The sequence below is a fragment of the Colossoma macropomum genome, unplaced genomic scaffold, assembly GCF_904425465.1.
Source record: "Colossoma macropomum unplaced genomic scaffold, Colossoma_macropomum, whole genome shotgun sequence".
NCBI classification, from domain to species: Eukaryota; Metazoa; Chordata; class Actinopteri; order Characiformes; family Serrasalmidae; genus Colossoma; species Colossoma macropomum.
In genome coordinates this window covers 49035122-49060960 of record NW_023494792.1, presented here as the reverse complement: position 1 = coordinate 49060960, position 25839 = coordinate 49035122, and the positions used below count along the sequence as shown (strand labels likewise).

The 25839-nt window shown below is 40.3% G+C and overlaps 1 protein-coding gene across 1 annotated transcript in view; it reads right to left on the bottom strand.

The window, feature by feature from the left end:
* The window catches only part of dgki (diacylglycerol kinase, iota), a 93812-nt gene that overhangs the window by 28698 nt on the left and 39275 nt on the right, over positions 1 to 25839 (bottom strand). The window contains exons 2-9 of the mRNA XM_036577440.1: positions 10794 to 10902; positions 6698 to 6793; positions 5506 to 5580; positions 4975 to 5031; positions 4759 to 4824; positions 3070 to 3138; positions 2857 to 2973; positions 158 to 232 (exon numbers count right to left, since the gene is read on the bottom strand). Coding sequence (XP_036433333.1) covers positions 158 to 232; positions 2857 to 2973; positions 3070 to 3138; positions 4759 to 4824; positions 4975 to 5031; positions 5506 to 5580; positions 6698 to 6793; positions 10794 to 10902 — 664 coding nt within the window. The remainder of the gene's footprint in view (positions 1 to 157; positions 233 to 2856; positions 2974 to 3069; positions 3139 to 4758; positions 4825 to 4974; positions 5032 to 5505; positions 5581 to 6697; positions 6794 to 10793; positions 10903 to 25839) is intronic.

The window sequence follows — 25839 nt, the reverse complement described above, 5'->3', positions numbered from 1 at the left end:
TAGACAGTACTACTCAACAAAAATCCAGGCACTACATAGTGCAGTACACAGTGTATAGCACTCAAATTGAGACACAGGGGCTATTTTGAGGGTTTATGGGTTTCTCAGGAAATGAAGGATTTCTTGTCATTGCACAAGAGACGCAGTGGCTACTCACGTCCGTGCCCTTTTTGCTGGTTCTCCGTTTGAATGAAGTCCGTTTTTTCCTTCGAGTGGAGTTTTTAAACGAGCTCTGAGAGACAGGAGAGAGACAGATGGCAGCTAGACTTCAGCTAAACCTAAAACCAACAATACTGAGAGAGGACTTTGCACAAGTGACCTCTGCTGCAGTGCTGTTCTGCAGTTAAATAAGGAAACAACATTATCAAATTCATTAGCTGAACTGGCTCCTTTTTACCAGGAGGTACGTTGCACAAAGAAATGATTCTCAACTGAATTTGCTACTAAATCAGTCTTTACCGTACATGCATCAAAAAAGAGACATGTTTTCTTTACACCTGAGATGCACTACTGCTATAGTATAATTATTTGCCTGGGTGTGAGAGACTTCCCTTCTATTAACCCCTGAATTGAAAGTGACAGTAGCATGTCACTCATCAAAACACTGATCCACCCCCTCATACATCCTCCAGTCACAGCTCTGACTAAATCCACAAACCAGCTGAGCTACAACTGGAATGTCAGTATGAGGGTGTGATTCAGTTTTTGATCAATTCTGCTGTCTTTAATGGAACAGATAAAGATTTATGTAAAAAGTGAGGCAAAAAGCAACAAGTCTTTTTTTTCTTTAACAAGTGCGCGAGAGCATGTAATGGTAAAGACTGCAGTACAGATACATCCTGATGATTATGCTGAATCAAACAGCAGGACATTGAGGCCAGTGGAGCATATGACAGCAGGCAAGACCATGCAGCCCAGCCCTAAACACACAGATCAGTGTCACTTCTCATTAGAGTCCCTGCGTGGCATGTGCACACACAAACACAATTTGCTTTGGTTTCAATTTAAGGAAAATAGTTCAGCTAAAAATCAAATCTACACAATTTTCCTCTTAGCCGAAATACAGCTGACTAGCCAAGATACGTTTGACCCAAAGTGAACAGAAGTACAGACAATATTCAGGCTTCAAAATGACTGATAATACTGTTTTGCAGCTATTTGAAATACATTTGTAATTTTTTATAATGACAGTATGACATGCAGTGTCAAAAACAATATAAACAGGAGTGTAACAGTGCACTGTGACTTCATGATATCACTGTGCCAAAACTGTGATAATGTGCATCATGAAGAACGGACACTCTATTATTTATGCCATCCAGTGCATTTGTATTGTTTGAACACTAAAGTTTTAAACTGTCAGCACCAATTAACACCTCACTCCAGCACTTCTCCTGCCTCCCACCTCCAGTGTCATAAGTTGTAAAACAACATGATTATAGTCATTATTTGTCTTCATAAGAATTTTATTCACTGAGCAACCCAGCGGGGGAAGCTGGAGCCTATCCCAGTGGTCACTGGGCAGGAGGCAGAAAACACCCTGGACAGGTCACCAGTCCATGGCAGGGCAGACAATATTATATAATTATATTCTTTATTTATATAGCACTTTTCATGCCGGTTGCAGCTCAAAGTGCTTTACAGACAGATGATAAAGATTAACAGTAATACAGATCACGTGCTGAGGTGAGCAGGTGTTGAGTCATTTGGAGCTTTAATAACTAGTAGCAGAACTTTGAAATCTATCCTAAAAGATACAGGTAGGCAGTGCAGTTCTTTCAAAATGGGAGTGATATGATGTGATGATTCAGGTATGCAGTCTGCATGATACTTATTGGTGGCTGCAAGTTTCCAGTACTTGTAAACTACATTAGACCTATAGCCCCAAGACAAAAATAAAGAGGCAAACCTGGGACACCTAACACGTCTTGGCTGATGGACTACATTTGGGAAAAGGGAGGAAACAGTGTAAATCTGATTTGTCACTAAACTATTCCCTGGGCTGAAGATACAATTAAAGGCAGATGCTTTCTCACACACACACACACACACACACAAACACTAACAAACAACCTTACCTACAAAAAAAGCGCATGAAATACTCACAATTATTGGCCATTTTATGAAGTCCACTTACCATATACAGTGTTAACATGTTGGACACCCCCAGTCAAATAATGTTTTGTTGATCTACTAAGTGAAACTAAGTTAACACATTGTCTACAGGAAAACTGTTTCCTTTTAATTCATTTGCTCCGTTGAAGATATTGGAAAAAACTAAAACGTACAATATGAAAGATGCCATAAATTTTGCACAGGCCACATTTTATGTTTTTTTTCCAATACGTTAAATTCAGCAAATAAACAGTAATTGTGCCTCTGTTTGAACGTGTTCTCTGCAGTGGATGATGACAAAAATATCAACAAAATCAGCAAAAATCAACAAAATATGTAATTTGACTGAAGTTTTACAAATGGCTGTAGGTGCATGTTGTAGGTTTGCAGTTACAGAATATACCTCATGTGTTGCTGCTCCATCTATCAATGATCAGGACCCCAACAGGACCACCACAGCATTATTATTTGGGTGGAGGATCATTCTCTGCGCTGCAGTGACACCAACATGGTAGTGATGTGGTAGTGTGTGGTGCTGGTGTGAGTGCATCAGACACCGTGGTAAACACATAAAGGCAGGTGTTCCTAATACAATGGCCAGTGTGAGTATTTCATGTGGTGGTTCTGTTACTCTGTACATCCTCTGTGCTTTAAAACAGAGGGTCTCTTTTTACTTCAAAAGCTCACATGCACAAACACCCACAAAACAGTATGCTGACTGACTCACGGCCCGGTGTGTACCTGTGGCTTCCTGACTTTGATGATCCATGAAGGGGGCACGATGACCCCTGCGTGAGCACCCAGTGAACACGGCTCCTCGATCTGATGCAGCATGAAACATGTCACCTTGTTGTGGAACTGAAAGCAAGACAGACGCAGCAGAGTCAGCAGCCAGTCCACACACAAGCCACTGAGTGTGCAACAGTGACACTGTCCACCTAGAATAACACTCACAGCCTGCTTGCACCAGGAGCAGCTGATGGCAATGATCTCCTTACTGTGGAAGAACTTCTGCTGGAAGCTCTGTGGAAAAGAAACACAGAGAATCGTTTTCATCATGAGGCTTTCTGGAATCCAACAGATGATGGCTGACAGCATTAATGGAGTGTAGTGTTGACTGAGGAGGCGATGTTTACAGAGTTAATGGAGTTTACATGGTTAGTAGAGCCGACTCAGTTAATAGCATTTATTGGCTTCTGGGGTGTTTCTATTGTTCACGGTGTTTATGTTGATGGTATTGATGCCATTGAGGAAGTTAAAGGTGCTAATATTAGCATTCTTGACTTGGCATTAACTCCATCAAACCAAACATATTACTGGCAATCCATTCAGAGAATTTGGCAATATTACTTGCTGCTCGAGCAATGTCCATGTTGGCGATACAGCAAAATGTATCAGCATGGAGCATTTTGGGTGCTCCAAGTTTTCTATTAATATATATAAAGTAAAAGAGATCTTTTTTATTGTTGGATGCCTTGTGATTTTTTCAGAGTGAGCTTGTACAGAGCAACACTCAGATCAGTAAGCACTTACTATTGATTTGTAGTAACGATAAAATGCGTCCCATGTCCGATTAATGCAGTTTCTTGTTCAAAAAGTTTGTGAAACAAATAAATAAAAATCTACTTTTTTAGAGATCATATTTGTTACATATCAAATAAATGCAAGAACAGCATTTAGAAGGCCTTAAAAGAGAAATGGTTCAGCCTAATTTATACAACTATAGATGTAGACAATCAGCCAAGACATGTTTAGTGTCCAAATTTCACTTCTTTAATTTAACGCTAGACCTACAAGGCAATGATCCTAACAGACACTAGAAGTCAACAGTCATCAAATATTTTCTGTCTCAAAACTTTGCTACATAGCTAAACACAGTGAGCTACTTTAGACAACAGGTATTGTGCCGAATTCTGCCTCCTCCACAGAATCCGTTTCTCCTTTGCATGTACGTACATCGTACAGGCACATGGATGCTAAATTATGCTTAAGATTATTTCAATTTTACAGTGAAGTTTAATTATTTAGAGTAAGCCAAACTGTTTTGTAAACCACATCAACAAGTCTGGATGACCTTACTGAAAACCTGGATTGGTTTGAATGGGTTGAGAGAAGTTTTGGGGATGTATTTAAGATTTGGATGACTTTTGACGTCTACTGTTTGTTAGTAACATTAGCCTTGTAGCTCCAGTTTAAAAATACAGGAACAAAATTTAGATACCAAACATGTCTTGGCTGATCGACTACATGCGGAGTGTACATTTATAATTTAATCCTCCTAAATTAATTCTAAGTTTATGTCTTTTTTTTGTTTGGCCAAATCATTTCTTCATTGGACTTTTATGGTGTTGGTAGCATTGATGGTGTTAGCAGTGCTGATGATGCTGAAAGTGTAGAATTGATGTTCAGGTGTTGATGATGTTGGAGGTGTTTGTGGAATTGAGGTAGCTGATGGTGCATTTGAGGTCACTGAGGTTGTGAGACTGAGGGTGTCGAGATGGTTGATGGTGTGGGTGGGAATGAGGTTCTTTAAGTTGTTATTGGTGTTGATGGGATTGAGATTATTAAGGTTGTTGATGGTACTGAGTTTGATGTTGTTGATGTTTGTGAGTCCTTGATGTTGATGTTGATGATGTGACCTACCTTGCCACACTGACGGCACTTTCCCTCTTGCCGCCGTCGGTGGACCCAGTGATGTCTTAATACATTCTGTTGGGCCAAACACACAGAGACAGTGGGTCACATCTTATCATGGCAGCCTCCTTCATTAGCCTCATTCTGTCAGTGTGTGATACAACATAGCACTTGAGCATATCAGAAAATGCATGTGCTGTTTGTACAATGAAATATTACACATACATCTCGAAGGCATCGTGAGCTGCCCTCTTTAAAAGTTGGCTTACAACGGAAGTTGATCTGCAAGCAAGAAAAAGAGAAAGGCAGGTGAGAAGGAGAAATACCAGAGCATGGAGGTTGAGAGTTTACAGTAGCGTTCATGCACTCTTGGTTTGGATGTACAGTTGTAGGAGCTCTTAACTGATGAAGTTTACCTTTTGATGAGCTTCTTTAAACTTTAAGAAGGTCTACTGAAAGTTTCTTTAGGGCAATGGTTCTCAAACTGGTCCCCAGGGACCCCTAGATGGTTCACATTTTTGCTCCTTTTATTCATAACAAGCATAAAAATCACTAGTAGTATTCTGATGTCTTGGTAGCTAGCTTGCTAGTTTTTCCGATCCACAGGAAAATTCTAACTCAGTTCCAAGGAGCAGGGTGACACTCGAAAACAAGGGGCAGGGGTAAAAAATCATTCACTATCATTTATGAATATAAGAAATCATATTTCTACTATGTTGATCTAAACAGTGTGTTAGTAAATATGCAAGTGTTCACCTTGTCCAGCTGCTCGATGCAGGCTGTGTGGACAACAATCTTACATGCTGCACATTTCCTCCTGGGAGCCGACTTCTTAAAGGAACCAAATGGCACACGACACAGGACAGCAAAAAAAAAAAGAAAAAAAGAAAAAGAAGAAAAAATACACATACTTTACTTACAACAGAGCAGCAACTATTTGTCTCAACCACTGCTTGCTTCCCTGTATTTGTACTTTAGTACACAGTAGCTATTGTGCTACAAACAGACTCTTTTCCCCACCCGCCGCCTGCTCTAAAAAAGCTCATTTCTTCCCAGGCAAAAGATTTGCCAACTTGCCTGGAGTGGTAATAAAAGACTCCTTTAACACATCAGAGTGCCGTGCTCAGCTCCAACAAAAGCCTGCCAGAGAGTGAGCCAGCATTAAGTCCCCTTTCACCTGCCTGCCTTTATGCCTTTATCCTCTCCAGACTAATAGCAATCTCCGGCTTTCAGCACGCGCCGGCCGCATATTACCTCATGAAAGGCAGTGTCATTGCCGAAGCACTGTAATGACACTTCTTCGTAACTCCTGCTCATCTCTAGCCTCTGAACACAGGACCATCTGACTCCTTGCTAATGGCTATAATCACAGCCTTTTAGGGATGAACAAATTTATCATTGATCTGAAGGTGGTGATTCAACTGCATCAATTTTGGAATTGTTTAATGTATTATAATATAATTAAAATATTAATATAGTATAATTCTAGTCATATTCAATAAGGTATGTGCTCATTTGGTCAGAATAAAATTTTTAAGCCATTTTAAAGCATAATATATAAAATTTTAAAACTTTTTTTACTGTCTATACTTCTCTACTGTAAAAATATTTACTCCAAATAATTATGAATTGTGATAATAATAATTAAGAATATCAAGATAATCAAATAGAATCATCATGAAATCTTAACATGTTTTTGCCTCTTTTTTTCACCATTGGACCTTATTTCTGTTTTACGATCTGCCTTTTGTAAACAATTCATTTATTTCAGAATATGATGGACATGCTGAATACTGCAATAATTCTCTCATAACAGAAATTACAGGGTATCTGTTGCCGCTCACATGGTTTTGCTATTTGCTGCCAAGCAAATGATCTTTCCTGAGCAGTTATACGCCAACAGGGTGTTGTATTTATCTAAATCTGTGCGATCGTCTGGTTTACTCACTGCAATCTTCACCACGCATGTCTCCTCGCCCAGATAACACAAGTCTCCAGAGCAGTTGGTCTCCAGCCACAGATGGTCCCCATTCACTGCGTTCTCCTGCACAGAACACACACACTTCTCAGGTTACATACACTCAGCAGTTTACACATGTCTTTTAGAGAAACTGTAATACACAGTCTTACAGAAAATACATATAATAATAACATAGAGGTAGGAATAGCAAAATACAAAAGGGAAGAGTAATGTAGGAATAAGAGTAATGTAATAGGAGTAATCTACAGGTTCACTCAAAGAAAAATACAAGTCAGTTAAAAGTCCAATCCAACGATCCGTATTCTGAACATACACAATGCACAATGACATCAGAATCACATCTGACAGTTTAGCATTTATCAGCAAATAACTGCTTACAAAAAGAACTCAGTATCAGACTGACACCAAGCAGAGCAGAATGTTTAGCCTAAAGTGCTAAAAACTGTGTAAACATTCCCTCAAAGGTACAACAGTGGTTTTGAGGTCTAATTGTGTACCTTAATTAAGTTTTTCCCAGGTGAAAAGTACATATTTGTACCTTTTCATAATCTAGTGTTTTAAAACAGAACAATAAAATAAAAAGGCTGGAGACGAGACAGGGTGCGTGGAGTCAATACAACTTAGAAAATAGAACTTATTATTATTAGGATTATGGTACAATTATGTTCCCTGACTAAAGGTACTGAGATGTTCCCTAGAGGGTACCACCCCAGTGACAAGAGGGGTACTGCCCCAGTGACAGTTTCATATGTCTTTTTTTCTGAGAGTGTATACAAATAAATATAGTGCTAATCCTGATAGATGTATGCCCAATTTCTACATATTATAAATGTGTATGTATCTGCATCAGCATCAACATCCACAGATATGTGTGTGAAAAATATCAGATATCGGCTCTGACCCACAATTCCCATGCTGTGTATCCCTTTATTGTACACATATGGAATTATGTAGTGACCAAAGTGTTAAACAGATTTAAACTATCTAGTTTAGATTCTTTAATATAGCTGTGCACACTCTCTCATGCAGCTTCATGAGGGAGCTACCTTTTCCAACAAGCTTTTGGATTTTTACCAATTTTTTCTCCAAATTTAGTCATGGATGATTCACACTCGCTAGCTAGCAAGAAAACAGGAGAAATTCTGAAAGAAAAAAATTCATACAAATCAATATGCATCAACTTGTGCTTATCCAGTACTGTGCAAAAGTCTTGAGCAGTTATGGAAATATTTGAAACCATTTATCTCAGCAGAAAGTCTGTGTTTGCCAGTGCAGCTGAATAAATACAAATAAACATAAATACACACACGCACCCACACAAACACACACATACACACACACACATTTTCTAAGCAGCTTATCCTTCTGGGTCGCGGGGGGAGGTTGGAGTCTATCCCGGCAGTCACTGGGCAGAGGCAGGAAACACCCTGAACAGGTCGGCAGTCCATCGCAGGGAAGACAGACAGACAAACAGACATATATATCCACACACACACACACATTCACACATAGGGGCAATTTAGCGTGTCCAATTGGCCTGACTGCACGTCTTTGGACTGTGGGAGGAAACCGGAGCACCCGGAGGACATGGGAAGAACATGCTAACTCCACACAGAAAGGACCCTGGTCACCCGCGAGAGCGCTACCCATGCTGAACAACGTTAATACAGTAAAAAGAAATAAAAAGTTATTAGTACTTCAGTTAGAATAACACAGTTAGAAGAACACAGGTTTAGTTGCTGGTTACTTGCTGTTCTCTAGCCGTTTAATGGGATTTGTTAAATTCCATAGCAGCTCATCTGATTTAATTTAATAAAGGACTGATAAGATAAACTTGGTACTGTATGGTAACTGTATATAAGATTAAGATAACATACTCACACAATTTAAATAACAATGCATTGTTTACTTGTTTATTTGCATGTATTATAATGTTAGTATTATTCAAACAAATACATGTTTACTGTCCAAATAGATACCTTTGCATATCATTTTTTTGATATAGCCTAAGACTTTTTAAATCCAAATTTCTCTAAATTCCAAATCAAAACTGACCTTTTATTCTTTGTTAGTTCATGTCCCTCGTCATATTAAGCACAATTCTTTACACCACACCATTTAAAAGACACACTTCTAGTTTTCCTGTAATCTACACACATGGGAACCTGTAAGTTTTATATTGGCTCTGGACATATCTGGAGCGTGGGGGGAGAGAAAAGGGCAGCAGTGACGTTCAGGAAATGCCCCACTGGGCCCCACCCCTCTCCACATGCCCCACCTGCATTAATGAGCCAATACACTGTTATGCCAGCAGTCTTTAAGAGCCGTGCCAAACAGAACTGTGCTCATCCTCTAAACGTATACAAAATCAAACACAAGGATACCAACACTGTCAAAAGAAAACTTCATATAGTTCAATTTTTTTCATCTGAGAACACCAGGCTCCCTTTTACACTGCATAACCATATTATGATGAATGGATCAATGGAAACTTTGAAAAGCAAACCTTACAAGCTGATTTAAATTACATTAACAGGTGTTAAACCTTAAACCCAAGGCTTATTTTTCAGTTACACTACTGTACAAGTTTGGAATCACTTGTGAGGTGAATAATATTTGCTACTTCATAAACAATAATAACACAAACACTGTAGACATCAATCTTATAAACTAGATGCCAAAAGGTGTTTCTAGATTTTTTTATTCAGTAGCTCAATATTTTGTTATTATATACTGTAAATTTTACACTGCAGCAATTATTTACAATACTTTTTTTGTTATCTCCAGGTTATCTACCTCCAAGATTTTTCACCACCTCATATTTTAGAAATTCTGGATGTTAATTTTGTTATAACTACATATTTTTTCCATTCCAATCATATTATATTTCTTAAAATTCTACAGCAGTGGTCATCAAATATATCTGACCTGGTGCCAAATTCTCAGGAAGCAGACAATCTTTGGGCCAGAGCCCTGCTTATATAGCCAAAATGTCTTATCTGGAAAACAGTCGATGTTATAAAAGAACATGGAGGATGGTTCATGTAAATTAGATTCTTTAAAAAAATACTTTTTTTCTGTCTTGGATGCGAGGTGCTAGAACAGTCCCTATATGTGTTTATACATTTCATTAGGGGTTGATGGTAGAGATGTAGGTACTCGAATGCCCGGTTAACTGCTGCAGATGCCAGTATTCAAAAACTGACAACATTGTTTGGGTATTAATTATGTGTCATTATGCAAACATGGAGAAAGTATACAGTCTAACAATTTAACAGACAGGAATTTTATGTTTTAACAGGACCGTAAAATGTCTTGTATGTAATTAACTGTAAGTAAGTGTACAATATATTGTATTTTGCTAGTTTGAAACATTAGAGCCTTATGTGAGAATGTTATCAAGGATGTGGCTTTAGCACTAATTAGGCTACCTACCCCAGCTGATGTTAACTAAGTCAGAAATGGTGAAAACATATTTCTCTAACAAACTGACATGTACTGACATGAACCAAACAAATTTACCAATTAGCTCAATATCTGAATATCAGAATTAGTCATAATGCATGTGTCTACATGATGCTAGAACAGTTTTCAATGCTTTGCCCCACCACATAGTTTTTATATAACAGTATTGTTTTGGGGCCAGAGAAAATTAGTGCATGGGCCGGATTTGGCCCGTAGGCCGCTAACTGATGATTCCGGTTAAACAGCTTCCTGCTAATTAATTGAAAACTCTGAAATTGCAAAGAATTGGAACAGTAGTGTATGAACATTTTTTCCTCCTTTTATAAAGTTACCATTTAAGCTATACAGGCTTGTTCAACATCAACCATATGACACCTCCCTATTCTAGTACCTCTATTTGCACACTGATGTATTGTATTGAGGTGGAAATTAAACACATTTAAATCAAGTAAATTCACTGCATCACTGTTTTCCACTGTGGATGACTGTACTGTATTTAGCGTGTTAGTGAGGGCGAGTGCTGCGCTGTATCAGTGTGTTGGCACTGAATGTGTAGGATGTGGAGGTTTAAAGCAGTCAGGCGGAGTGTGTGACTCACGGTCCAGTCGATGGTGGCGCGCAGCTCCTTGGCTGGTCCGTTGGTCAGGGCGGTTATGGAGCTCTGGACAGGGGCCAGGTGCTGCAGGCCTGAGCGCGAGATGGCTTTCCTACACATACACAGATACACAAGAAACAACAAGCAGAGCTTTCAGCAGAGAAACACTCAGATAACCTTTCCAGAACCTCAACTGAGGTCAGATACAAACCACACAAATGCTTTAGAGTGATCAGAAGCGGTGTTTATAGAGCACTTTTCATAATGGTAGCAGTTCATTGTGCTTTCAAGAGGTAAAAAGCTCAACAGTAATAGAAGAAATTATGAGTATTAAAATCAAATAAGGCAATGACATAGATCAAATTAAAAAGATAAATACCAAACAGATATAGAATTTTAATTAACCCCTAATTAAAAAGAAATGTTTTCAAATGTTTTTTTAAAAGTGAGCACTGAGCTTGACTGTCTAATAAAAGGTGGAGCTCCACAGTTTAGATACAACATAACTGAACAAGGCCTCTCCATGTTTTCTGTATTTTACGGAAGGTATTTGTAGAAGGCCAGTATTCGCAGATCTAAGATCACGTGCTGGAACTTAGACAGACGTTCTGTGAGGTGAGTGGTGTTGAATCATTTAGAGCCTTCAAAACTAGAAGCAGAACTTCAAAATCTATCCTAAAAGATACAGGCAGCCAGTGCAGTTCTTTCAAAACAGGAGCTTTGTTAGGATCCATGCGGCTTCATTGTGTACAAGTTGTAGAGGAAGTATTGTTTTCTTAGAAAGACCATTAAGAAGAGCACTACAGTAATCAACACTGCTTGCAACAAATGCATGAACAAGTTTCTCCGTGTCACTCTGAGATAGAAAAGGCAGAACTTTAGTGATATCTCTCAAATGATAAAAAGCTACTTTAGTGACTGTGTTTATATGTGGGATGAAACAGAGCTTAGAGTCTAAGATTCCACCCAGGTTTCGTACTTCAGGTTTGGTATATGAAGCAAAAGAGTCTTACTTCTCCTAAACCGGCTTTCTCTGAATTTCAGGACCAACGATCAGTATTTCAGTTTTTAATTGATTTAGTTGTAGAACATTTTGTGTGATCCACTGAGAAATACCTGACACAGAGCAGCTAAGCCTGTCAACAAAGTCCTGATTATCAGAAGGAATGTAAATGTATAGTTGCCATAGTATGTCATCAGCAAGGCTATGAAAATTGATGTCACTTTTCCTAATGACATCACCTAGAGGTAACATACAAAGAGAAAAGCAATGGCCCTAAATCTGAACCTTCTGGGACTCCATAAGAAAAGTCACATTTCTGATGAATCTCCCAGTGAAAGAACTGTCTATTCATTAAATATGATTTTTAAAGCATGCTAAAACTGTACTTGAGAGGGCTATCCAGTATTCAAGAACTTGTTTTGTTTCTCCTTTAATTTGTCATATATACTGTAGGGTGCAAAAGTCAGAGACCACCCTTCATTTACTGAATTTCCACTCAAACTGGCCAGTAAGCAAGTTATTCATTTTCTGCTTCTCATGATCCAAACAACCCATACAACTTCAATGATGTTGAGGTTTGGACTCTGAGGTGGTCCGTCCATTGTTCTTAGAACATCAGCAGCTTTTTTGTTTCATTTGCAATTTTTTTTTCCTCAGTAACAGCCTCTTGACATCTACACATCCTTTCAGACTCATAGTGTTGAGATGTCTTCTCACAGTGGAAAGATGGACAGAACATTTTTCAGATCCAAAGCAAAAGTGGAGCTTGATTTTCTCCTCTCGCTCAAAGATGAAAGCTTTAAGTGCTGTTTATCTGATGATGACATTTTTGGTGATCTACCAGGTCTTGCATGGTTGTTAGGAGTCTCATTTTCTCTATAACTTTTAATCTTTCTTTTAACTCCAGTTTTGGAAACGCCTGTCTTTTCCCTTTTTTTCCTTAGACTTGAAAATGGGAATTGCAGTTTTACAAGAGGTCATTTCTGGCATTTTTCTTTAACAGCAGGCATGGACTCTCTTCCAGTGGACCTCTGCTGACCACTGGATTGGAGCATCTCACATACAAAGCTTCTGAATAAGCCCTTGAATATTGTTGATAAATGGATAAAGAAGAGTGTAAACCTTCTCAAACCAGCAACCCACACACACACACACACACACACACACATGAGGAGCTCCTCCAACTTCTGCCAAAAACAAAATGATCCACACCAATCTGTTGACCAGTCTGCTTGGCCAGGAAACTCCCATCATTCCCTGCGTGTGAGAGAGACTCTGCCTCATATGGTATTGAACAGCAGACACCAGCAGCACTGTTTCTGCTCTGGATCAGCATGTGTGTGTGCGTGTATATGTGTGTGTGTGTGTCGCAGTCAGGAGCCTGGGTGAGTCAGCATCATGTGATCAGTGTTCTCTCCCTGTCTTTCTCTTTACAAAGCTCATTACTGTACAGCCCTTCTATACATCCACAGCTCCCTCACTGTACAGCTACACTGCGTATAAACAGCTCCATCACTGTACAGCCCCTCTAAGCGTTCACAGCTCAATCACTGAACAGCCCCTCTGTTTATAAACAGCTCCATCACTGTACAACCCCTCTATACATACACAGCTCATTACAGTACAGCTCTTCTATACATCCACAGCTCCATCACTGTACAGCCAAACTGTGTCTAAACAACTCCATCACTGTACAGCCGCTCTAAGCGTTCACAGCTCAATCACTGTACAGCCCCTCTGTTTATAAACAGCTCCATCACTGTACAACCCCTCTATACATACACAGCTCAGTCACTGTACAGCCCCTAGGTTTATTAACAGCTCCATCACTGTATAATCCCTCTATACATCCACAGCTCCATTACCATAAAGCCCTTTTTATAAAGAGCTCATCACTGTACAACCCCTCTATACATCCACAGCTCCATTACCATAAAGCCCTTTTTATAAACAGCTCATCACTGTACAACCCCTCTATACATCCACAGCTTATCACTGTACAACCCCTCTATATGTACACAGCTCATCACTGTACAGCCCCTTATACATCCACACTTCATCACTGCACAGCCCCTCTATATGTACACAGTTCATCACCGTACAGCCCCTTAATACATCCACAGCTCCATTACCGTACAGCCCCTCTATATGTACACAGCTCACCACTGTACAGCCCCTCTATATGTACACAGCTCACCACTGTACAGCCCCTCTATAAATCCACAGTTCATCACTGTACAGCCTCTCGATACATCTACAGCTCCATCACTGTACAGCCCCTCTATAAATCCACAGCTCAATCACTGTACAACCTGCCTTTACGTCCACAGCTCATAACTGTACAGCCCCTCTATAGGTTCACAGCTCCATCACTGTATAGCCTGTCTATTTGTCCACACCTCATCACTGTACAGCCCCTCTATATGTCTTCAGTTCCATCACTGTACAGCCCCTATATATGTCCACAGCTCATCACTGTATTGCCCCTCTATACGTTCAAAAGCTCTATCACTGTACAGCCCCTCTATATGTCCACAGCTCATCACTGTATAGCCCTTCTATACGTCCACAGCTCATCACTGTACAGCACCTCTATACATTCACGGCACAATCACTGTGCAGCCCCTCTGTTTATAAACAGCTCCATCACTGAACAGTCCCTCTATACATTCACAGCTCAATCACTGCACAGCCCCTTTATACATCCACAGTTCAGCACTGTACAACCCATCTATATGTAAACAGCTCATCACCATACAGCCCCTCTATACATCCACAGCTATATCACCATACAGCCCCTCTATATGTACACAGGTTATCACTGTATGGCCCCTCTACTCATTCATAGCTCATAACTGTACAGCCCCTCTATACATCTGCAGTTGATCACTGTACAGCCCCTCAATATGTACACAGCTCATCACCGTACAGCCCCCTTATACATTCACAGCTCATCACTGTACATCCCCTCTATACATCCATAGCTCATCACTGTGTAGCCCCTCTATACATCCATAGCTCATCACTGTACAGCCCCTCTATATGTACACAGCTCATCACTGCACAGCCCTTCTATGCATTCAGAGCTCATCACTGTACAGCTCCTCTATACGTCCACAGCTCAATCACTGTAACCTTAAAGAAATAGTTTATCCAAAAATCTCATTTACACAGTTCCTGTAGACTGGAATTTGATTCCCTGCCATGGTTGTCACAACACAATACACCAATAAGAGTCCTTGGGCAAGACTCCTAATGCTACATTCTCTAAACTCTGTAAGATAGGGTTTAGTTTATAGATACTGACCTTGTGACCTTAGACCTTTTACATAAATGTGGTATGGCCGTTTTTTTGCAGTGTCATTTTGTATTGTCACATTTGTGAAGTCATGTGACTAACTGAGGAGCACCAGTTTAGAGCTTGTATTGTGACTCTCCCTGGTGAAGGCACAAGCCCAAACGCACTGGGAATTTTTTTGTCTATAGCCATACTGTGAAAAAGGCTTTTTAACTTAATGAAGAATGTAATAGACTTTCGCTGCTAATTTCTAATTTAATAAGACATTTTTGTCAGGAAAAACATGTTTGTTCTCTCACTGGGTGAGAGGGTGGGGTTAGGCTAACTCAGTAAGCCAAAACAAGTGTCCTCACAGGCCAACTTTGGGCAGCCCTAATCTAGAATTAATTTTAAATCCACAGTGAAAAAGTGATGCACTTATTTTACTTGATTTAAATGTGTCCATATTTTCCACATGAACACATCAACACACTGTGTTTTTACTTTCACTTTCCTCACTTTCAGCAATAACTGTGTTGAGGTTATATATCTTATTCATGTGGAAATTATGAGGACATTTCAATCAAGTAAATTCAGTGCAGTCATTTCAAACTGTGATCCGATAAGCCGCTCTTTCAGAGCAGTTCAATGGTGATTGTATGAACCACTTGCAGCCATGTGGTCACCGCTGGTGCAGCAGGAGCCCAAACTGACCCCTCGCTCCATGTATAGTCTTACCCCTGAGCAACAATGGTGGTAGGGGCAGTGAGAGAGAGCAGAAAGATGGGGGAGGTGGTAGGCCAGACACATGACACCCTGCTGAAAGCTTCAACCCCTGGCTAAAATTAACCCGCTCAAAGAGAACAGAGGAGAGTCTGGTTACGAGCCTGTCCGTAAAGTGAGACACACACACACACACACACATACACACACACACACACACACACACACACACACCTTCAGCCTCCAAACTAAAAATAGCAGCACGGGGGCTGACAGGCACGCTGGAAAAATGCCATAGTGACGACAACAAATCATTGTGAGAGTCCATGTACACACACACACACATATACAGAGAGGACTGAGCGTTATGACCAAAAATTCTTTTGACCACTGAAACTGATTAAAATCGTAATATGTATCAACAACAGTTTGACTGGGTCAAAAGAATCAAATAGAGATGCACAGTCAGAATCAGCCATCGGTCATGTGTTGATTTTGGTTGATTGGGGTTGCAGTTTTCTAATATAAATATTGCGAGATGTAAGCTGTATTTGAATGCTGCTGATAAACCTGCACTGGAATGCTTAATTATGCAGGACTGACTGCACTAAATAGCCAGTTATCTCTTACTTTCAGTGTAGCACTTAATTTGATTCATGTTTTCCAATAAGCAGCAGATTTTTCATTTAAGAATTTAAAATGCCAATTTTGCCCATTTAAGATCAAATAATGTCATTTATTTTGCGACACTGGCTAGGAGGAAGTACTGAAATTGTGCAAGTATGTGTTGTGTTTATTTAGCCCACATAGTGTGAGCTCCTGGTTACAAAAGAGGGGTTAATAAAATTGGGTAACCTACTATTGCTCAATTTTGCTGTAAAGAGATCATCCTCACTACAAAAGCTCTCACTGACATTATTGTTCCCCTTCAAACAGATACTAACATTCACACAAGCAACTACCAAAACTCATCTTTGCTACCTTCAAATTTCTTTCTCTTGTGCATCTAAACTGCCTAAAGGGGATACTTCTGAGGAGATTATATAAAAAATAATGCACCTTTACAAGCGACAAGTTCAATTAAAATAAGTCAAAATATACAATGTTAAAAACAGTTACATAAAAATAGAGTTTAAAATTTTTTTAAAGATTCAGAGAAAATGGGAATCTTAACAACCGTGCAATACCGGGTAGACCACCAAAACTGTCACCATCAGAAGTGTAGCTGTCAAGAAACCAAGCTGTCAGAGAAAAGAAAACAGACGGGAAAAGAGCACTAGACCACCGAGACTGGACATCTGAGATGTGGAGTAAGGCTGTGGACTGATGAATCTATTGAATGTGTTTAGGGTTACCTGGATCATGAGAAGCACAAAATGCAACCAACTTCTAAGACTGAACTTTGAAGATGTGGAAAAATATCCCTGCAGATTTCTTAGAAAAACTGAAAGCAAGTCTCCTGAAAAGATTAGACACTGTACGAAAGGCATGGACATATTAAATACTGAAAATTTGATATTATTTTTTATTGTTGAGGCTTTTATACAACTTTCTGTTAAATATGTTTTCTGCTTTTTTTTCCTGGCAATGAAAAATGAATAACTTGTATTTAACGGCCATTTTGACTGGAATTTGAGTATGTGTGTGTGCGCGTGTGTGTGTATGTATATAAATATATGTATGTATAGCATATGTTTGATTATACTTGAGAATACTGTACACTTGTATAATGACAACAGACCTATATCTTATTAAATATTATTTTTATTTATCATAATCAATCCCAGGGTCAATGCAGTTAAATCAGCACCTTCAGATCAATGTGTCATGATGCGTCAGTGTATCTTTACACCCCTAATACTAATTAGTAGCCACAATGTAAATGACATGCATCACAGCAGCTTCTTACTGGCTGACAACCAACGTGGATTCTCCATGACAAGGAAACAATGGTCAATGTCATTCCTACAAGCTCCGGCTCTTGTAGAGACAATCATGCTGATGTAAAGATGTCAAAATAAAAAACATCTGAACTGAACATGACCTTCCACAATATTATTATTAATATTTAATAACGAGTACTGAAAAGTCTGACCCACTGTCGACCCGCACCATCACAAGCAAAGAGGAGGGGCTGCAGAAGCTGAGCTTTACAAAGATAACACCCTTACTATCTTAAGCTTTAACATGTACAATGCTTCAGACACCACACACACACACACACTCACCCACACTCACATCCCCTCTGGTTATGAGTGTGTTCCTGCGTTGAAAGGTCTGGATTACACTAAACTGATTAAAGGCGGTGAGTGATCTGCTGACATGGGGCGAATGGACGCGAGAGTTGGAGGGGGAGATACTCATTTCCACTCCTGTCGACGGTCATGAAACCTTTAAATTGCTGACCAGAGCTGCAAGATCTGATCAAATTCTGTTATTACAATTATATTGCAACATACTGCAATTGTGATACAATTTGCGATGTGTTAAAAACACATTGCTCAACACTGTGGTTAAAAACTGACCTGCATTATTTTGACCAAAACAATGAACTGATTACATAAATATCCTGATTCATCGAAACACCCACAGAAACACTCATCCGGAACTGTCATTGGTCAAAATGATCACAGCACACAGTATATGAAGTATTTGCCTTTTTGGCTGTCAGTATTACAAAAAACAAAATGAAGACATTATAGCTAAAACAGCTGTTTGAAGCAGCGGTGGAGCAATATGACGATATTTATCGTTATTGTGAAAAACTGCATTACATGTTTTTCTGAGCACATTTTGGATATTATCAATACTTAAAGAACATTGACCAACTGCACGTTTCAGTACAAAGAGAACATAATTAGCCCTGTTTATTTTAATTTAGTTCAGAACTTTTTCATGGTTCCTACAAGGGACATTTGTGATCACTGTAAGAGCTGCACAATATGGCAAAATCTGATATCATGATCATTCAAGAAGTTTTTATGATATATGTGATTATACTAATTTTTTTGAACAGATAAAGTAGTGCCACAATTAATAATGAACCCTGCGATCTGTGTTTATTTCACATACTGTGCTGCACTAAATCTTATCTAAAAATTAAACAGGACTAATTATGCTCTCATTGTAATGAAACATGCAGGTGGTAAGTGTTTTTTAAGTACTGACGATATCCACATTATGCTCAGCAAAGTATATTATGACATATTGTGATATAATTTATCACGATAATGATAAACACTGTCATACTGCCCAGCCCTACTCACTGTTCATGCCAAGTATCAAGAGCAGGGAGAATGATCAAGATAACCAAGGTTTGATAACACTTAAAAACACAACATCCTGCTCGATACGCAAAATACAATAAAGCAACAGAAGCGGAAAAGAAAGTTCCTTCTAGTGTGCTGACGCCATCTGTAGCCTTTAGTTTTTAGTTACCCAAAGTGCAAAGAATAAATAAGAAATAATGGAATTCATTGGCTTGGATGACCAACTGTTCTCTGTTGTCGAGGATTTCTTTTATGTAAACTATTTCTGTTTATTATCAGCTTTTTCCGGTTTTCGGCCCAGTGTGTCCTGAATTTTGGTTTTGGTTTCAGCCAAAGGTTCTCATTTCAGTACAAAAGTGTATTTATAGTTTTTGACAGTATTTTTTTGTGTTGCATGACTGGTTGTTTTTTGTCTATTCCAACGTATCACATCTAAAAAAAAAATGAAATATCGTGATACATATTGTGTACCGAGAGTCTTGTGATATTTTACTTTAGCCTTTTTGCCCATCCACCGTGCGAAGGTACCCAATATTCAGTTGTTTTCGGCGCACAGTCCGATTCAGTGAGCTTCAGAACAGTTCACAAAAAATCAATCAACCAAGTGCAAGGCAGAAAGGGCGAATGGAAAGCAATTTTAGATGAGAGATCTGCCACATGTCAACCAGTGGCAGTGGAGAGAACAAGAGAATGAGAGAATGAGAGAGAGAGAGAGAGAGAGAGCAATCAGAGAGAGCTCTCTTAACAAAATTAGTTCCAGTAACATCAGCACTGACAGCGGTTTGGCTTCCCAGATGGATATTACATTGAGAATGTGTCTCTGCTCGACATTTATCTGCAGCCAACCAGAATTCAACGTGCTGAGGCCCTTACAAGATATGTGCATGTGTGAGAGAAAGAGAGCAAGAAAGAGAGAGAGAGAGAGAGAGAGAGAGAGAGAGAGAGAGAGAGAGAGAGAGAGAGAGAGGGAGAGAGAGAGAGAGAGAGGAGGAAGGAGAGAAAAAGAGAGGCAAAGTGAACGTGTAAAGCTATGCATTCAATTTGGACGCTATTGTTCTCATCTGCTGCACCTTCCCCCCTCTGCCTCCCACCATACCTTGCAGTAATGTCACCCCTCCTGCGTTACCATGGCAACGGCATCCACACGAGGCTCCAGTGGTGTATTTAAGGCCATCTCGCTGTCAGCACGGTAATCTCTGTCCTCGCTCTCATTGTCTTGGGCAATTAGGGCGCGTTCTTCTGCGTGGGCTAAGAAATCGGCCCATTCTTTAAGTCAAGCTCCAGCCTACGTACCAGGATATGATCTTATCCCTCCCTCCCGGTTCCTTCAAATCTAGTCAGCTCTTGCTACAAGATCAGCTAACTAGCACTGCCACACTGTGGAACCCAGTGGGGTACAGCTTTACACTTGGAGGCAGGTTCAGGGAGCAAAGCTCAGAAAAAAAAAAAATTAACACAATGTTCCCCTTAGCTCAAATGTGGACAGTCCGCTAAGTTTGGTGTCTAAAGACTGCTTCTTTAGTTTTGCGCTGGAGCTGCAAGGCTAATGTAGCTAAAAAGTAATGTAAGTTTACGTATATCAATTAGCAACGTGCACCAGACACCTGCCTCAAATCATAGTGTCACGTTGTTAAGTTGTTAAGTAATCTCAAATAGACCTCTTGCAGAAAAATTGTGGCCTTATACACTGTAGTGACCCGCTACTGGCTGGAGCTGTCTCAGAGGAGCTCAGGGATGAGGCCATGTAAACGGCCATGCTCAGAGGCTCATGGTAGGTGCATGCCCTCTTAAAAAGGGACTTACTGTTGTTGTTAATGTCATTGCTTATTAGTCTAAAGTGTGTATGTGTTCTTTATGTTATTTTGTGTGTGGCGTGTGGGTTGTTTGTGTTAGTGGAGGTCACTGTGAGGGTGAAGCCAGTGGCTAGTGGTGACCTCTCCTGTGGGTTCGTGCTTCTGTATGTGTCTTTCTGCCTTAGTGTTCAATAAAGAGCACTCCACATAGCGGAACAATCACGTGCTATCATGTCAGTCCTAAAACACAAAGAGTTTTAGTCCATAGGCGGAGCCTTATTTTAGCCACACCCTTTCATTTTAGAGCACAAGGTGAGACTGCATCCCTGTCCCTCATGACCACATGGTGAACAGTTAGATCTCATTATTTATTATTGAAAATCGGTGTGTGACATTGAAAATTGTCACTACTGAAATAGATATTTTCTGAAATTAAGTAAATGTTTTTGTGCTTTAATTTAAAGAATATTATGGTTTTATGTGTGTAAAACTGTTCAAGTTGTGTTTGCAAAGCATGTACTGGCTAGCATTTTTGAATTATGCTCAATATTAGCTAAAATGGTCACTACTGAAACTTTTGGTAAAGTGTAATAGTGTTATGATTGTTTTGTTATTGACAAAATGGAATGTTCAATCATTTATTTCAACAAAACAAATATAATTAAGGTATAGGTTCAAACAAAGCAAAATAATTTTAGTCTAGTCAAGTCATTTAAAAGTCTGAAATGTATTTTGAACTCTGACTTTTGCCAGAAGGATCCATAAATAGAATTTTTTTAAACAATAAACAAAATAATGTAGGTTTCATCAGTTGAATGCATCATAAATTCATGCTAGGCATCCACATCACTTCACTTCATAGAACAACAAACTGCACCATTTTCCACACGGCCACTGAAGTTAAAAGAGCAAAGATCGTGTGTTCATGTGAAAAAACAATAGACTCAATGCGTAAAAAAGTGGCAGGACAAAATACAGATCACATTCAAGCTTCAAGATTCCTGCTGCTACTGCTTTAGGCTATGCTACATAATTATATACGCCAGCTACACACTGTTAGCAACATTAGCCTCACAGATAGATGCAAAACTAAAGAAGCAAACTTGGATGATTGTCTTGGCTGCCATTTGAGATAAAAAAAAATTGTGTAAATTTGACTTTTGACAAACTAGCATTACAATAAAGTACATAATCTATGTTAGCCAACCAGAGTGACTCACCTGTAGGCCAGCAGTCTGTTGTACCAGGTGCCTTTACGCCTCCTTCCTTTCCCCCCCTTGCTAGGCTTTTCTCCTCCTGCAGGCCACTCCCTGGCCATCTTCCCATTCCCGCTACCCATCATACACGCTATCGCTCCACTCATAACCACAACAGCACCTCCACTCTCTGTACCTCCTTCACTCTCTCCATGGATGGACACAACAGCCATGACCAGCTGGAGCAAAGCCCTGGCAGTATGAGCGACACCATAGAGGACGACAGCGACACCACAGAAGATGACATCACTGTTTCAGAGAGCACCAAGAGCCTGTGCATGTGCAACACACTCACACACACACGATATCCAGGTAGAGCTCATTGGGCAGACAAGTAGCTGAGACCTGATGCCGGATACCTGAGAGTGTGAGGGCGAGTGTCAGATAGGTCCTGTCACCGGAGCTCAAGGAGAATCTCTCAGCGCCATCAGTGCTACGTCACTTGCCGAAAGGCAAACTGCAGGGTCAGCCCCGGTCTAACAGTGTGGCTATTTTAAGATCCATTATGCAACCCACTTAACCTTCTGCAATACAATCTAAGGTAGCCTATTACAAAGAGACATCCTATACAGAGAATTATCAGTCAATAAATCATGTGACATGCTACTCCCAGAATAGCCTTGAATTCCGGTCAATACAATATTGTATGGATTCAAAGAAACACTTCTGCTGAATCTGCCCTCCCTTCCTTTAGAAACATCGGCCAGTTTTGTTCAAAAGCATCACAGGCATAAAGGGCAGGACTAGAAAAATGAGGCAGTAATTAAACAGGGGTACATATGTGTTTTGAATTTGGATCCTCAACGCACAACTAGTTGGTCGTGCCTGATAGGTCAAGATTTCACCATAAACACCAGTTCGGATGATAAATGTTAAACAAAAATGAAATAAATAAGGCGTCCTCTGGTCAGAGATTTGGTGAGATCTTTTAATATGGCTCTTACAATGGGTGAGTTTGACACCCCTGATCTATATGATCCAGCCACAAGGGCAAAGTGCAGCACATGTGTGAATGAGGTCCAATGCATCTTGGTGATCCAGTCACTTAGACCACCTTTGGAGGCAGTCAGGGACGTATATAACCATTAAACATTTGTAGTGTGAATGCTAAAGTTCCAAAATGGATCCCCGGAAGTAACGAAGGACAGCCTAAATCAACTGCGTCATCACAGCAGACAGCAGCTGAGTAGCTTTAGTCTTTGTCCTATGTCCTTTTTGTTTACAAGTTGTGTTTGAAATCCATGTGATCTAACACTTGTAACAGTCTGTGCATGAACAAGGAGTCTCAGAACATTTTGTCTCACAGCAATTGCTACAAGAAACATAGAATAAATGCACGTGGTACCATATCTCCGGTCAGGAACCACTGGCAGCGCATTCGAGGTCCAGAGAAAGGCCAGGTGTAAATGGCTATGCGGGTCACTGTCCACTTACAAACCGATCACTCAAGATGGATAATAATACCAGGAATGAACCAGGCCTGACTTGCCTCGGAAAGGACAGAATCAAACTCATCCTAGTCCTCATTTTGTTGTGTCTTCTAAATGCTTAGACAACACTTCACGTTACACAGATTTCAAGGAACATAGATGTGACTTTCTGCCGATCGACGGTGGGATCTGTCACAGCCAACTATATTTAAGTGTGATGTAAAATTGTACAATTACCAAAAAACATCACAAAATACAAAGCACAGCATCTTTGGCTCCGACACCTCATTTATAATGAGGTAACTAGAACTGTAACTATTCTTCAATAGTCATGCAACAAAGGTCAAGCTCACTAGATGGATGTGTATGACACAAACATGGTTTAGAAAAAGCATGACCTGACGGGCACTTGCAAGACACAGAAGCATTTCACGCTGGCAGCAGGCTTTTATGAAATAATCGCTATTGACAAGGCCAGAGGGAATCTTCTAGTGATGTCACCACAGCAACACTAAACAATAAGAGCTTAACAAGGGCTCTGTCGGCACTGTCGTCCTGAAGTAGCTCTTCTATCTGACGCAGCCTTGAGTTTTTCTGCTTCTGCTTTCACTGTGTCTCTCCTTCTTTGGAGTGCCTCTAAAGTGGGTCAGTGTGTTCTCAATGACATGGCTTGCCTGAAGGGGCCCGATCAGCAGCTGCTCGAGGACACCCTCATCTCCAGGCTCTTCTATACACACATACACACACACACACCATAAAAACGCACTGTGTCACACCACCGCCTGGTTTCCTACAACAGCGTTTCCCAAGTCATTTCTTAGGGCCCCTAGACAGTCTCTATTTTTGCTCTATCCCATCTCCCAGCACAACTGTATCAGGTACTGAGTGTAGTTTCCCTGGGACAGAGCAAAAATGTGGACCGCCTTAGTGTCCCTGAAGTTTGGAATGGGAAACACTGTCCTACAACACCCCCACCACAGCCTACGTCCTTCAAAACTCCTTATTTTTTCAGGCTACCAGAGTTTCCCTCATGTATCTCCCTCACTTACTCTCTTTGGCTCTTTCTGTGTGTGGTGTCTCTTTAAATGCTGAAATTTAAGAGTGGGCACTGGAGGCAAGAAGAGAGAGAGAGGGAGAGAGAGAAGTGCTACAGGTAATGAGTGTAACAACATCAGCGTGGCAGCATCACACACAATCCCGTGAGACGCCATCCACTGAGGAACCAGAGGCGCATCTATGATTAGCACTAATTCAATCAGCGCTCTTTTATCTAATGCTGGTTGCCTCAAGATACACAGTGCTGCACTCAGTAAAACAGCACCAAGCAGCAATGTAACACTCTAGATCAGTCTATCAAAAAGGATCTACAACTCCTTTGAATATCATAAATTGAAGCCATTACATCAAGCAACATTGCTCTAGAACTAGAGGCCCGGAGTCCAGCACCGTTCACTCAACCCATCTGTAAATCACGCTTCGCTGGTGTCTAAAGCGGGTAGCACAGCAAGAAGGGCCTGGGCTCAATTCCCAGCCAGGTGACCAGGGTCCTTTCTGTGTGGAGTGTGCATGTTCTCCCTGTGTCTGCGTGGGTTTCGTCCGGGTACTCCGGTTTCCTCCCACAGGCCAAAGACATGCAGTTGCGACAATTGGAGATGCTAAATTGCCCCCTAGGTGTGAGTGAACGTATATGAATGTATATGTCTGTCTGTCTGTCTGCCCAGCGATGGACTGGCGCCCTGTCCAGAGTGTATCCTGCCTTCTGCCCAATGACCGATGGGATAGGCTCCAGCACCCTCCACGACCCAAAAGGACACGCGGTTTAGAAAATGTGTGTGTGTGTGTGTGTTTCCCCCAACACGAGACAGCATCGGCTAGTAAAATCATAGGAGATATGTAAAATTATCAGACCACCACTGACTTTGGTGAAAATTTAGTAATTCAGGGTCTCAGGGAAGAAAAATAAAACCACAGAGTAGCACCAGTTAAAGAGAAAATTACCCCAGAAACTTCACACAGTGTATACAGGCATTTTTTGATGCACAATATGCATCATGATATTTAGTTTTTCTGAGGTTTCTTAATTTGGAACAGACACAAAGCACCAGAAGTGCTGTATTTAAAAAATACTATCAAAACCATGAATACAATGAGTTTTATTCAACATTACACACACTGTACTACAGTAAATCCAGTTAAACAGGACTAATTATGCTCTCTTAGTATTAAAGCTCCAGTTAGTCAGTCAGTGTTCTTTCAGTACTGACAGTATGTACAGTATGCTCATACTGTGATGTTATT